This window comes from Lissotriton helveticus, assembly GCF_964261635.1.
Source record: "Lissotriton helveticus chromosome 1_1 unlocalized genomic scaffold, aLisHel1.1 SUPER_1_unloc_8, whole genome shotgun sequence".
In the NCBI taxonomy this organism is placed as follows: domain Eukaryota; kingdom Metazoa; phylum Chordata; class Amphibia; order Caudata; family Salamandridae; genus Lissotriton; species Lissotriton helveticus.
The window spans coordinates 4093107-4107152 of record NW_027611725.1 but is presented as its reverse complement, the minus strand read 5'-3'; the positions used below and the strand labels follow the sequence as shown (position 1 = coordinate 4107152).

Here is a 14046-nt window from a genome sequence, read left to right as displayed (position 1 = left end):
AGAATTCTTGTCCCTCAGAGCCCAAACAATGCATTAACAATGGGGCTCTCCTCTCTGTGCTTAAGGAAGTGCCACAGACACGAGCATAATGTGTGAAAACGTTCTTTCACTTCAGCCATGAGAGAGGAGGAACTCCTGGAGATGTCAAAAAGAAGAGGGGCAGTGACATTTTGCGTTATGTATGTACTATGTTTTGACCTAGTTACTACTTAAGGGTGAACTTCAGTGATCTGCTTACAGTGTGCAATATCCACAAGCCTTATAAGCTGTACACATCAGCGAAACTGCGTGAAACTTCAGCAATTAAAATTTAGGCGAATGAGCGCAATCTCAGAAACTTTATTTGCTATGCGTATCAGTGGAACCATCAGCCCGATTACTGATGGCACATATTTATATAGTGAGGAGTCACTTTAGTCTGGTGCTCAATTACATGTGTAGACGTGAGTCTGGTGATGCCTGATAACTGAAAGGCACATATTTGTTTACATACAATTTCATATATGTCTGATTTATTATTCCTCTTACAGCGCCTTCTACCTTGAGAAGGCCCGTCGTAGACCAGTGTGTGGACAAAATCCATGCCGACAAATCAAGGACAAATGGATTGGGACATGGTCTAGGGACACTAACAACAAATCCTACATCAAACCTCACGTTTAACTGATGGAGAGCTATGAGCGACCTGAAGCGTAGTACTGAGAAAAAGTAACCAGGAGAATTGCTGCAAATTAAAGTAAATTTTAAAAAAACGAATAAAGAACTACATAACCACAGCTGTGTGACCTGGAAGCCGATTGTTTCTCAATAAAGCTCTTCTTTGCGATTACCTTACAGTGCTCACATTATCATCCACGCTAGAAGAGATGGGAACCTGGGGTGTTTGGTCACAGAAGCTCATTTACATACAAAGGGGGGTGACAGCCTGTTCACAACGCACAGCAGAGCTTGTTTACGTAAAGTGCTAGTACACAGAACAGGGTAAAGTCTTGTGTCTCTTTTTTTCATTTTCTTTAATATATCCTGCACCTCGCTCTCTTCTTCTCTTTCTCTCACTTCAATTCATTATAAATTACTCAAAGTCACTATTGCTTAGTCAGCATGGCACAAGTCTGGGGTAGCCACAGTTTGAAGGGGCCCCCCTACTATTATCTAGAAACGGGACTTAGTTCCACCTAGACCCTTAGCCTGCAACTGGTAATTGTTACTTTGTGCCCCAGTACTGCAGACACAGGCCTCTGAGTGTTTGTTTGTGTGAGTGGTGTAAGAGAGGAACAGAGAACTTGACAAAATTAGCCCTTCTATTGCTTAATACATTGTAAATGTGAAACAGTTTGGGGCTTGGGGGCTGGATAAAGAATAATGTCAGGAAACAAACGCAAATTAAAAGCACATTTTATTTATTCACTGAAAACTGTTTAAAATTTTTATTTCCAAGTTCCACATATCTGTTTAAAAATATTTACACTTTCAGTCAATTCCGAGTTTAGTTACAAACTGATAGTGGGAAAAACACATGATGAATAAAAACTGAAACCAAATCTTATTTTTACATTATTTTATGTTTCTTGTTTTTTGTTTTTAAAACATGCCGTCAACCTTTCACGTGAAAATTATTATGAGGGCCTGACATCACTTCTTGTGACATCACTACATGTGATGTCATTGTGATTTGCATATGATAATGGGCTCCCTCACTATTTTCCTTACTTGTTCCCTGTTTATTTGCATGACATTGGTCTATAGGTATTAAAAATAATTCTATAAATTCACAGGTATTCACCCTGTTTCTCTGGTGATGTCACACATTGACATGTATTCGGCTGCTTCTTCTATTTTTAGGTGAATACATATTACCTGCCGTTCCCTCTCCTTCCTTTACTCTTTCTTTTTCTCCCCCTTTCTTTGTCTCTCTCGCTCTCTTTATCTCTCACCCTCTCTATCTTCCACACACTCCTGTTAGCGTTAGCTTCATGAATGTCACTGCCACTTCTGGCATTCATACGACAAATCCTTCAGAACATTTGAGACCAAGGGACAATCAGTGTGGAAGACAAGTTGCTGGGAGTGCAACTGATTGTCCAGTCACATATATACTTTTGATGTGGGATTTCGCTATTTCACCACATTCTTCAAACAGAGTCGACTGCTTACAATGGCTCAATTCTGGTAAAAAGTAGAGTTTGGCAAGTTACAAAATGAATAGGGTGAGCCATGTCGGTGAGGAGCCACGGGTCACACTTAGTTATAAGGCCCGAGGCACGAGCTGATCCATCAACCGATAACAGAGTGTAAAAGATGCAGCAAACATTACTTAAAAACAAGGTATATGCTCTTTTATATCTCAAAGCAGGTTATTTCTTGAACACCTGTGCTTCACTTTAGTTCATTATATATGCTGCTGTGGCATTTGTTAATAGTAATATCTACATTTTACCAATGAAGTTTCCCATCTCCAGAGCCCTGACAACATGTCCACTCTGGGTGTGTTTGGTTTATAGGTGTTATCACTAATCCGACAAGTTAGCTGAAAATATCGTTGTTAGTCCCAGTATTGTTCAGTGTTGCTTTTACAGATGTGTGGTCAGGTGCGATTGAATGTTTTTCTTTGTATCTCTTCTTCACCAAATAAAAATTAACAATTTTTCTTTTCTTTTAGTCCACATTGTGCTAGCCTCCCACTGTGTATCCTGGTACATCATGCTGCTTTGCTATGTGTACGGAAGTGAACAATCACTGAAAACAAACACATTTATAATTCTGTAAATACTGTTATCTGTTTTCCTTCTTTACTGCTAGTCCGGTCTTCTATCACCTGGCATTTCAATGTCCCACATAATTTGAATTGAATCTTTTTCCGTAATTCATTCCTCTCACAGTAACTGCACTGTTCTGCTCTTGTCTATGTCCTCAGATGGGTCAGTATTATTTTTGATGTTCTTAAGTTCTTTGCGGAGTCTCTGTGTTCGCTGATGTGTTTGGAGGTTTGATAAGTGACTAAAGCTCTTCCCACATTCACTGCCGCAGAATAGTTTTTCCCCCGTGTGTGTTCGCTGATGACTTTGAAGGTGTGATAACTGACTAAAGCACTTTGCACATTCACAGCACTTGAATGTTTTTTTCTCCTGTGTGTGTTCGCTGATGAATCCTTAATGCTGAAGAGCAGCGAAAACTACTGTTACATTCACTACAATTATAGGGTTTTTCCCCTGTGTGTGTTCGCAGATGTGTTTGGAGGTTTGATAAGTGACTAAAGCTCTTCCCACATTCACTGCAGTTGAATGGTTTTTCCCCTGTGTGTGTTCGCTGATGAATCCTTAATGCTGAAGAGCCGCAAAAACTACTGTTACATTCACTACAATTATAGGGTTTTTCCCCTGTGTGTGTTCGCTGATGTGTTTGGAGGTTTGATAATTGACTAAAGCTCTTTAGACATTCATTGCACTTGAATGGTTTTTCTTCTGTGTGAGTTCGCTGATGATACCTTAATGCTGAAGAGCTGCAAAAACTACTGTCACATTCACTACAATGATAGGGTTTTTCCCCTGTGTGTGTTCGCTGATGTATTTGGAGGTTTGATAATTGACTAAAGCTCTTTAGACATTCATTGCACTTGAATGGTTTTTCTTCTGTGTGAGTTCGCTGATGATACCATAATGCTGAAGAGCTGCGAAAACTACTGTCACATTCACTACAATTATAGGGTTTTTCCCCTGTGTGTGTTCGCTGATGTGTTTGGAGGTTTGATAATTGACTAAAGCTCTTTAGACATTCATTGCACTTGAATGGTTTTTCTTCTGTGTGAGTTCGCTGATGATACCTTAATGCTGAAGAGCTGCAAAAACTACTGTCACATTCACTACAATGATAGGGTTTTTCCCCTGTGTGTGTTCGCTGATGTGTTTGGAGGTTTGATAATTGACTAAAGCTCTTGACACATTCATTGCACTTGAATGGTTTTTCTCCTGTGTGAGTTCGCTGATGAATCCTTAATGCTGAAGAGCCGCAAAAAGTACTGTTACATTCACTACAATGATAGGGTTTTTCCCCTGTGTGTGTTCGCTGATGTGTTTGGAGGTTTGATAAGTGACTAAAGCTCTTCCCACATTCACTGCAGTTGAATGGTTTTTCCCCTGTGTGTGTTCGTAGATGACTTTGTAGCACTGATAATTTACTAAAGCTCTTTAGACATTCATTGCACTTGAATGGTTGTTCTCCTGTGTGAGTTCGCTGATGGTACCTTAATGCTGAAGAGCTGCGAAAACTATTGTCACATTCACTACAATGATAGGGTTTTTCCCCTGTGTGTGTTTGCTGATGACTTTGTAGATGTGATAATCGGCTAAAGCTCTTTAGACATTCATTGCACTTGAATGGTTTTTCTCCGGTGTGAGTTCGCTGATGAATCTTTAATGCTGAAGAGCTGCGAAAACTACTGTCACATTCACTACAATGATAGGGTTTTTCCCCTGTGTGTGTTCGCTGATGTGTTTGGAGGTTTGATAAGTGACGAAAGCTCTTTCCACATTCACTGCAGTTGAATGGTTTTTCCCCTGTGTGTGTTCGCTGATGTGTTTGGAGGTTTGATAAGTGACGAAAGCTCTTCCCACATTCACTGCAGTTGAATGGTTTTTCCCCTGTGTGTGTTCGTAAATGACTTTGTAGCACTGATAATTGACTAAAGCTCTTTAGACATTCATTGCACTTGAATGGTTTTTCTACTGTGTGAGTTCGCTCATGACACCTTAATGCTGAAGAGACGTGAAAACTACTGTCACATTCACTACAATGATAGGGTTTTTCCCCCTTGTGTATTCGCTGATGACTTTTTAGGTCTGATAACCGACTAAAGCACTTTGCACATTCACTGCACTTGAATGGTTTTTTCCCTGTGTGTGTTCGCTGATGACTTTGTAGCACTGATAATCGACTAAAGCTATTTAGACATGCATTGCACTTGAATGGTTTTTCTCCTGTGTGAGTTAGCTGATGATACCTTATTTCTGAAGAGTCACTAAAACTACGGTCACATTCACTACAATGATAGGGTTTTTCCCCCGTGTGTGTTCGCTGATGACTTCGTAGCTTTGATAATCGACTAAAGCTCTTCACACATTCACTGCATTTAAATGAATTTTCCATTGTGTGTGTTTGATTATGTCTTTGAAGGTGTGATAACTGACTAAAGCACTTTGCACATTCACTGCACTTGAATGGCTTTTCCCCCGTGTGTGTACGCTGATGTATCTGTAGGGTTGATAACTGACTAAAGCACTTAACACATTCAATGCACTTGAATTGTTTTTGTCCTGTGTACGTGTGCTGAGGAAGCTTGATTAGTGATGACAAACTAAAGCTCTCGCTGCATGTGTATGATTCTTCTTTCTTGGTTAGTCTCTGTGGGTCGGGTATATATTTGTCTACATCCCATGACTGCATTTCCTGATGGGCCGACATCGCTGATCAAGCACTGGTGTTTTTCTCACACACTTTATATGTGTGCAGTATTTAGCACGTTTGATTTCTGTTTTAACAATAAAATGCAATACCCACCAAATATTTGCCACACTCCTAATATGTATTAGGTGTCTTTGTAGGTGATTGTGCCTTTAGATTGGATTATGGCTATGCACGCTTGCGGATAAAGATGTATCTTCCTTCTGGCCGGTGCAAATTAGGACAGTCTGTTGTATTGTAGATAGAAGAACTCGTCTTTCCTTTACCAGTCAGTTGTCTGGTTCCGCTCTGTTGTGCTCTTCTCTGGTTACTGTGGTTTGGCCAGAAAGAGTTTACAATTCACCTAGAGCACAGAATGATGGCTTGTCTTCATTTTACAAAATAGAGCACTGCGGTAATCACATCATACCGATACATTGATCAAAGTTAGTATTTGACACTTGTTTATACAGGAGGTGGTTTGTTATTGTTGTTGCCTTGATTTTCCTAAGGTCATTTCTTCGTCTTGTGGCATAGAGGTGCACAGCTCAGCCTCTTGCAATCACTGAACTGCCCTTGATGCTTCACCCAGGATCTGTCAGTTTGTGTGCAGGTTCCTCTGTCGCCGACTGCGCTGATGTTTTCCTGAATACTGTAGCTCAATATTTGTGCTATTATTGAAGATTTACAGCATTCGCTTCATTATTGATGGTCAATTCATACATTCAAGGCTTGTTTTCTGTTGGATGTAAAGATATTTAAAATTACTAAATTGAAACATAATGGAATGAGAATTCACAATGTTTAACTAGTAGTAAAAGACATTTTGGGGGAGATTTACCAAATCTTCATACAATGCAGCGCAGCCCTCCCCCCGCAAGGCTGCGCTGCGTGGCGCAACAGGAAGGGAACAGGAGAGCACCATATTTTCAAAGATATGGCTCTCTCCTTCCCTTTCCCTTGCACCGGCACTGATTACAGCGGCACTGCATCAAACACACACTCCAAAAGAAACATGTCCGAACTGAACTTCATGGGCACTTTTTACTCGCCAACCTAAAAGCTGGCACAATACCCTGGGGATTGCAGATCAAGAACATCCCGTTCATCTTTACGGATGATCCGTTATACAGAAAGGGGTTTAGCTGCTTAAGTACCAAATGCAGCAGAGACCTGATGGTCCATACCGTCGAAACGGCCTAACGAATATGCAAAAAAGAGATTGAACAACAACTCCAAGCTATTAAAGACAATCACACCGAAACTGAAGCCAAAATTCTTCTGGACAAAATTGAAAAGGAACTGTCCACGTTTAAGGACCACACAATAAATTTCAAAACTTCCAAATTCGAAAAAGACCTGAAGAACTTTAACCTTGAGACGGTTTACCTATATCTCAAAGAGGACTTCTATACACGCTCTGACTCTACTAGGCATCTGAACACCTATCAGGGGCGGTCAAGAAAGAAGTTCCTAACATTTTCGGAGACTTCGTCATCAGAATCCACTGAAGATTCAGACGCTGGAGAAGGTCCTTCAAACAGAAATCCCCATAAAAGGCCTTTTTTAGGACAGGGCCAACAGCAGAAGCGTACCAGATTCAAACCCCAATGGGAAATGACAACACGGAAACATCATTACAAGTCATAAGCAAATCTCCCATTATCAACCCGTCCAACAAGATACTATCGAAAGCTGAAAAAGAAGTACTGGAATTTGGCCTGTCATTTGTACCGGGGACAGCCACTGACCTCACTAAGATCAAGCTAGAAGTTTTGGAATTCTTCAGAAAGGTGCACCTGAGATGGTTCTTCAAGGATTCACCAAATCAATTACAAACTGAGGCCTCTGGCCTGAGGAACAAATCTACGTCTGCCCCCCCCAACCATAACACTTCCAAAAATATCATCACCTTCGAGCGTGTGGTCATGTCGTCTTTGAATCAACTTGAAAGACAACGTCAGTTCGTTCCTACAAACTTAACAAAAGATTAGAAGGAAGCCATTCGTGAATTGAAGAACCAGCAAGATGCCATCATAAGACCGGCAGATAAGGGAGGAGCTGTTGTTCTATGGTCTAAGGAACTCTACAGAGCTGAAGGTAGAAGTCACGTGTACACCCAGGAATGGTATCGCCAAATCACACAAGACCCCACTTCCCAGATTACACAAGAAATCTCCACACTTGTCCATGACGCAAGGAAAAAGGGATACTTGATCCCAAAGAAGCTGAATACCTCGTAAAAAAGTACCCCCGGGTCCCCCACTTATACTACCGAAAGTACATAAGGACGCCACAAAACCTCCCGGACGGCCCATCGTGTCCGGGTGCGATTCGGTCCTTGAACCAATCTCTCAGTTCGTTGACGTGTTCCTCAAACCACTGGTAGTTGAGGTTCCATCATTCCTTAGGGACACAATGGTTTTTATTAACAAAGTGGAAGGGCGGCAATTTGATCCAAATAAACAGTTGATGGTCACGATGGATGTATCATCCTTGTACACCCAAATTCCGCAACAGAATGGACTCGATGTCATCGAAATTTCCTTAGAGAAAAGGCCTCGCCCACATCGAGTGCCTACCGACTTGATTGTCGCGTTCGCATCTCTAGCGCTAAAAATAAACTTTTTCACGTTTGAGGAGGAAATGTTCTTACAAATCAAGGGCTCAGCAATGGGCTGCCCTTTTGCTCCTGAAATGGCGATTCTATACATGGGCCAATATGAAGAAAAATATGTATACAACAACAACCCATATCAAGACCACATCCACCAGTGGCTAAGATATATAGACGACGTGTGGTGTATCTGGAGTGGTACACCACAGCTCCTGGAGGAATTCCACGGGTGGCTCAACAACCGAAGTCCAGGCATCAAGTTCAGTCTCTGCTATGATGCCAAAGCCTTACCGTTCTTGGACGTCGAAGTCAAGACAACACCAGATGGACTGGCATGTACCCTTTTGCAGAAAAAAACGGACAAAAATAATGCTCTCCACTTTACGAGCTACCACCCCAGGAGTCTTAAAAATAATCTGCCCTATGGGCAATTCCTGAGGGTGAGACGGAATTGTTCAAGAGTGCAAGACTTTGACCTACATGGTGAAGCGCTGACAAAGAAACTACAAGAGAGAGGATATCCTCGCAAACTGCTGCAGCATTCCATGAAAAGGGCCAGATGGACCCCAAGGGAACATCTACTGGAAAAGAGGCAGAGATCGCCCACACAGCGAATGGTTTGTGTTTCCACGTTTGGACCTCACACCCACCCCCTGCAGAAGATTATCCGAAAAAATTGGCACCTGGTGGAAGAAATCATGCCCGAGGTGGGTTCATCACTATTCGCCCTCAAGAAGAACCACAGCATAGGACAGTTGATTACATTGACCCGTCCCCAAAAGAAAAAGGACACCCAGAGCACCATCTTCGGTATGACTCCTGTAAAGGGACACCGAAAATGTGGGACATGTTCCGTCTGCAATCTCACTATGGAAGGTTCATTGTTCTCCGATGGAAAAAGATTTTGGCGCCATGAAGAGCACACCAACTGTAAAACTAAAAGCGCAGTGTATGCAATCCAGTGTCCATGTGACAAAGTGTACATCGGGAAGACAACACAAGAGGTCCGACAAAGGATCATACAACACCGCTCCCGGATCAACAACAAAGTCCTCACAGCACCACTAGTGTCGCATTTCTTACAATACAAGCATTCTGCCAACGATCTGAAATGGACAGTGCTGTCAGTAATCAAAGGCGGAAGTGGTGATCCTGAGATACGACTGTCCCAAAAAGAAGCTTACTTAATATTGAAATTTGACACAACCACCTCAGGGCTCAATGAACTGTCTGAAGTAAGCAATCTGCAATAATGAATTCCTTCTCGAATATATGAGTCCACTATATTAAGTTTGTCTGTGATCGCTTTTCCGCTTGGTCCGTGCAGGGCAGCCCTCTTTTTAACCGCACCACTCTTTTAGCGTATATGAGATGATATTGAACTACGAATACCAGCATTCATTGCACTCAGTCACGCCCAGTCAATATGGCCGCCCATCGCCTCTAAACTACCTGAACCGTCACTTGCATGCAAGACGCCGGAGGGATCCTTGTGGAGGAGAACGCTCGTTTTACGAGTAAGTACAAGCCCCCTAGCACGCCACCTCGATGGTGCGCTCGCGCCTAACTGCACTCCATTCTGATGATTAGGGGTGGGTGTTTGCGCGTTTCTGCGCTTCACTAAAATACTTTCCCTTCAATTTATTAATAGCGCTTTTGAAAATACTGCTGGACCGACCGGTCAGATTGCCCCTCATCGCGACCATTCGTATTAAAAACAGGTATGTCCTTCTGCCTACCAGCAGTGTTGTGTTCCATCTATACAGTGTTATGGTAATATAGATTCATACGCGGCTGTACTTATTCACTTGCAGATACTTGGCACGACGCAACCTCTCCACTCCCATTCCATATTAATATCATGGATGCCACAAAAGGAACCAGGTATGCTTCTTAACAAGCCAGCCATGGCTCCCCATGATGCCAATGGTTCTCGGTAGTGATAGGCCATTCTCTATCATTTTCTTTGCAGATAATGAGTGCCCTGTGAGGCTGCTGCCCATACACATCGTGACTATGAACACTACATTCAGGTAGTTATAAACACCTGTTTTCGAGTCTCTGAGTCTATTAGATCGTGTTTGCAACCAATACTCACACCAGATTTCATTATGATTATTTACAGCTACGGCTATATCCAGTCCGTGTCCTGAGGAGAACCCTCAATCGTTTTGTGGTTCAAAACGCGTTGACCCCGAGCCAGGGAGAAAGAAGAAGGGTGCCACTAGAGACTTAAATTAAACCACACTCTCTGTCCCTAGTTGTGTAACCATAACAATATCTAATCACTGGCTCAGTAAGACTGGCAGGCAGTTTCCATGAAATGTGTTGTCCGCTTGTCTTCTGTTATAAAATCTGAAGGACTGGTGCCTATTTTTGTTAAAAAACTTTATCTAGGCATCGCATTTATTTAATTTGCTTATTGCTATGTAATTTTTGGTGTGTTTGAAACTTTTGTATTGATGATGTATATATTGACCACTTGTATATATTGCGCACATTGTTTTCTGAATGCATTCTTTATTGTTTGATGACTGTCTGTTTTCATGACATACAAAAAAGAAATGTTAAAATTTTTTGAAATTAAAGAAAATAAATTAGAAACAAAACACTGACCGCTCAGTACTTTCAGGCTGGGTGTGTTAAAATAAATAAAAAAACAAGTAAAACCTGACTAGCCAACTCTTTGTTTGGAATATTGGAGTGGTCCAAGCTAGTCAGAGATAGGACCCAAACCTTTTCTGTTGCCCTCTCACCTTAGCACCAGAGCGCTAGGGTGTGTGTGTGTGAGTCCAGCATCGGTTTTGTATAGGAAGGACACTCTTCCTGTACAAAATACTATGTCAGACATGAAGGAAGGCTTTTCCCACTTTGTATGCATGTTGCGCAGTGCAGCACGCATGCAAAGTCAGAGAAGGAAGGAGAAATTAATTAATTTCTCCTTCCTTGTGTCTTGTATAAAATGGTGCAGTTTTCTCACGCTAAACCCAATCCACTGAATTTGGTAAAATGGGTTTAGCATGAGAAATCTTGGGTGGTTGCACGGGAATGCCTATGCACCCCCTTGGCAGGTCCCAATGTGTGAAGTAATGCGAAGCAGTGCTATGCGCTGCTTCACATTACTTTTTTTTTTGTTTTGTTTTATTCTTTTTATTTGCATTTTATTGTACATGAACACAAACAGCATGTCAGCATTAATCAACACACCCCACTCTTCCGTCCCCTTCCCCCCTTGATTCATCGGTACGAACAATCCACTCTCCACTGCCCCATCTAGCCCCCGTCGATTTTATCCCTGATCCACCCCCATAATATCACAAAGGCTCTTGGCACCCTCTCTCTTGTCCCCTGTAGAATACCTCTGCGCCCCTGCCAGCTCAAAGCCCTCCATCCAAGCCATGATATGTACGCCATCTGCCCCACACTCTTCCAAACTTTTTAGGGCATTTCAGCCGCCATGTAGAGATCCATGCCTCGTCTCCATTCCTCCAGCTGCTGCAACGTGGCCACCCCCCAGCTCCGTGCTACATCCCTTTTGGCAACCACTAGAGCCAAAACTAGAAAGATCAACTGTGGGCGGGCATGGTCCACATTGTTAGTCATACCCAATAGACCAATTTGGGATCTAGCGGCAAAGTGGTCCCCAGTACCTCCCCTAGTTCTCTCAGGAGCTCAACCCAAGGCCAAGAGCTCCGCCTCCACTCTATCCAACTCCGCCCTCTTCTTTTTCTGCCCAGATACAAGGGAGAGGACCGCCCCTCTCACGACTGTCATATACGCTTCCTAAAGGGAGCACCTCGAGGTGACTGATCCCTCATTTTCACAGAAATAACTATCTGTAATCCGCACCAGCTCCTTTTTTACCACAGGGTCTTTCAGACGCCATGCATTTATAGGGGCTATCCTTCCAACATCACCATGTCCCATACACAGCCGAAGCCAGATCGGCGAGTGGTCTGAGACCCCCCGTGCCAAGTGAGCTGCGTCCCGAACAATGGCCGCCTGCGCCGCTGGCAATAACACGTGATCAATCCTTGAAAGGGAGTGATGCGCCGCTGAGGCGTGAGTGTACTCAATAGCGCTCTGGTGTCTGAGACGCCAACAGTCTACCATCCCCAACGCAGGAATAAAGTCGGGCAACCACCTACGACAGGGCAACAACAAACGGGAGGGGAGCCTATCTAGCTCCCCGTCCATGACTGCGTTAAAATCCCCACCCAGCACCGTGGTGCCGACGGGTAGAGTTAGGATCATCCGGCCCAAATCACGAAACGTGTCCACCTGCAGCGCCGGGGGGACATAGGTAGACACAAGTGTGATAGTCTTACCCTCCCAAAGACCCGATATAGCTCATAATGGCCGTGATTATCAGACCAGGTCGAACGGACCGCAAAGGGAAAGGAGTTCCTCACTAAGATGCCCACACCCCTAGAGCCAGATGTAAAGCCAGCATGGGCGACAAGTTTGTAACCACCCCTGTGCAACGCCATACATCGCCTTTCCATGAGATGCGTCTCTTGCAACAATACAACGTCTGGCATGTGTCGTCTAATGAGCTGACTCACCATGGTTCGCTTTATCTTGTCACCCAAACCATTCACATTCCAGCTGAGGGCAGAGAACCCCAGGCCCTGTCTAATGGAAGCCATAAATCATTAAAAAAACAGGAGATCCAAGTGCACCCATAGCAATCCCTGGCCATACAAAACAAACAAATCAAAACGCAAAAACCCCCAACCCCCTGCCCTGCACCCATGCATGCAGCTAATGCACATCCCCAACTCGCAGTGTGCCTGTCGCCCCCAACTAACTACAGTTATCTAAAGGTAGAAAAACAGAGAAGGACCTTACAACAGGCCGCCCTGCCCCACCACCCCAAACCAACCACTGTCCCCCCCATCCGGTAAAGGCACGAAAAAGAGTCGTGAACAAAAATAGTCCAGGGGGGGGGGAATTAGGACAACCCCCACCAGACCCCTCTGCGCCACCGATACAGTCTAAAACAAGTCACTGTTCCTCACTATCCGATCGGGCCCGACCCCTCAATTCGATCCAGCCAGTCCGCAGCCACCTCAGGAGTGTAAAAAAAACAAGTTTTTCCATCGTGTTCAATCCTCAAACGAGCCGGATACATCATAGAGTACTTGATGTCACGGTCCCTCAGTCGCCGTTTGATAGACAGAAACCCTTGCCGTTGTCTCTGAACCGACTGAGTAAAGTTCAGAAAAATAGCAACGAAGCATTCTCGTAGGCCAACAGGCCCGTGGACCTCGCCGTTTGCAGGACAGCGTCCAGGTCCCGAAAATTCAGGACCCGTGCAATGATGGGACGCGGAGGCGCCCCAACCTTCGGACGGCCGCCGGGGATCCTGTGTGCCCTCTCTACGGTGAAGAAATTGCTGAGGCCCTTAGGCTTGAGAAGGTTTAGGATGAGATCCTCAACAAATAGGTCTGGGGTCGCCCCCTCGGACTGCTCCGGAACCCCCAGGATACAGACATTGTTGCGGCGCGCCCGGCCCTCATACTCATCGAGCTTCTCATCGAATTTCAGTCGGGCCGCCTGGAGATCACGCACTTCCTTCTGGAGCTCCGAAACATCCTCGAGGAGACTCCCCGTCTTGATCTCAAGGTTCTTGACCTTCTCAGTAGTTTTGGTGAGGTCAGCCCTGATTATACCCACCTCAATAGTGACAGTGTCCAGTTTTGTGTCCATCTTGCCCAAGGAAGATTGAACCCCAGTGATAGCAGCCATTAAGCCCTTCATGGTGGGGTCATCACTGTCCGGATCCCCTTCCGCACCTCCTGACGGGGTTCGTTTCGCATCAACTGGGGACCCCTTGGAAACGGCGTACTTGTCAATACGATTCGACTGGACCTGTCAAGCGGATTTCAAAGATCTCGGCGGAGGCTTTTCAAGATCTCTCGACGCCATCTCGACCGCAAATGCAGGAGAAACCCACCACTCCTCAGTCGAGTGTAGGTGGGTCCTGCGAT

At 44.2% G+C, this 14046-nt stretch overlaps 1 protein-coding gene across 1 annotated transcript; it reads right to left on the bottom strand.

Annotated features, from left to right (window-relative positions):
- Positions 1-1379: 1379 nt before the first annotated feature.
- Positions 1380-5679, bottom strand: LOC144806487 (uncharacterized). Its single transcript, XM_078672841.1, is given in 2 exon segments — positions 1380-3119; positions 3121-5679. Coding segments are annotated over 2 exon segments (2583 nt in total). The 5' UTR covers positions 5458-5679; the 3' UTR covers positions 1380-2873.
- Between the last annotated feature and the right edge of the window lie 8367 nt (positions 5680-14046).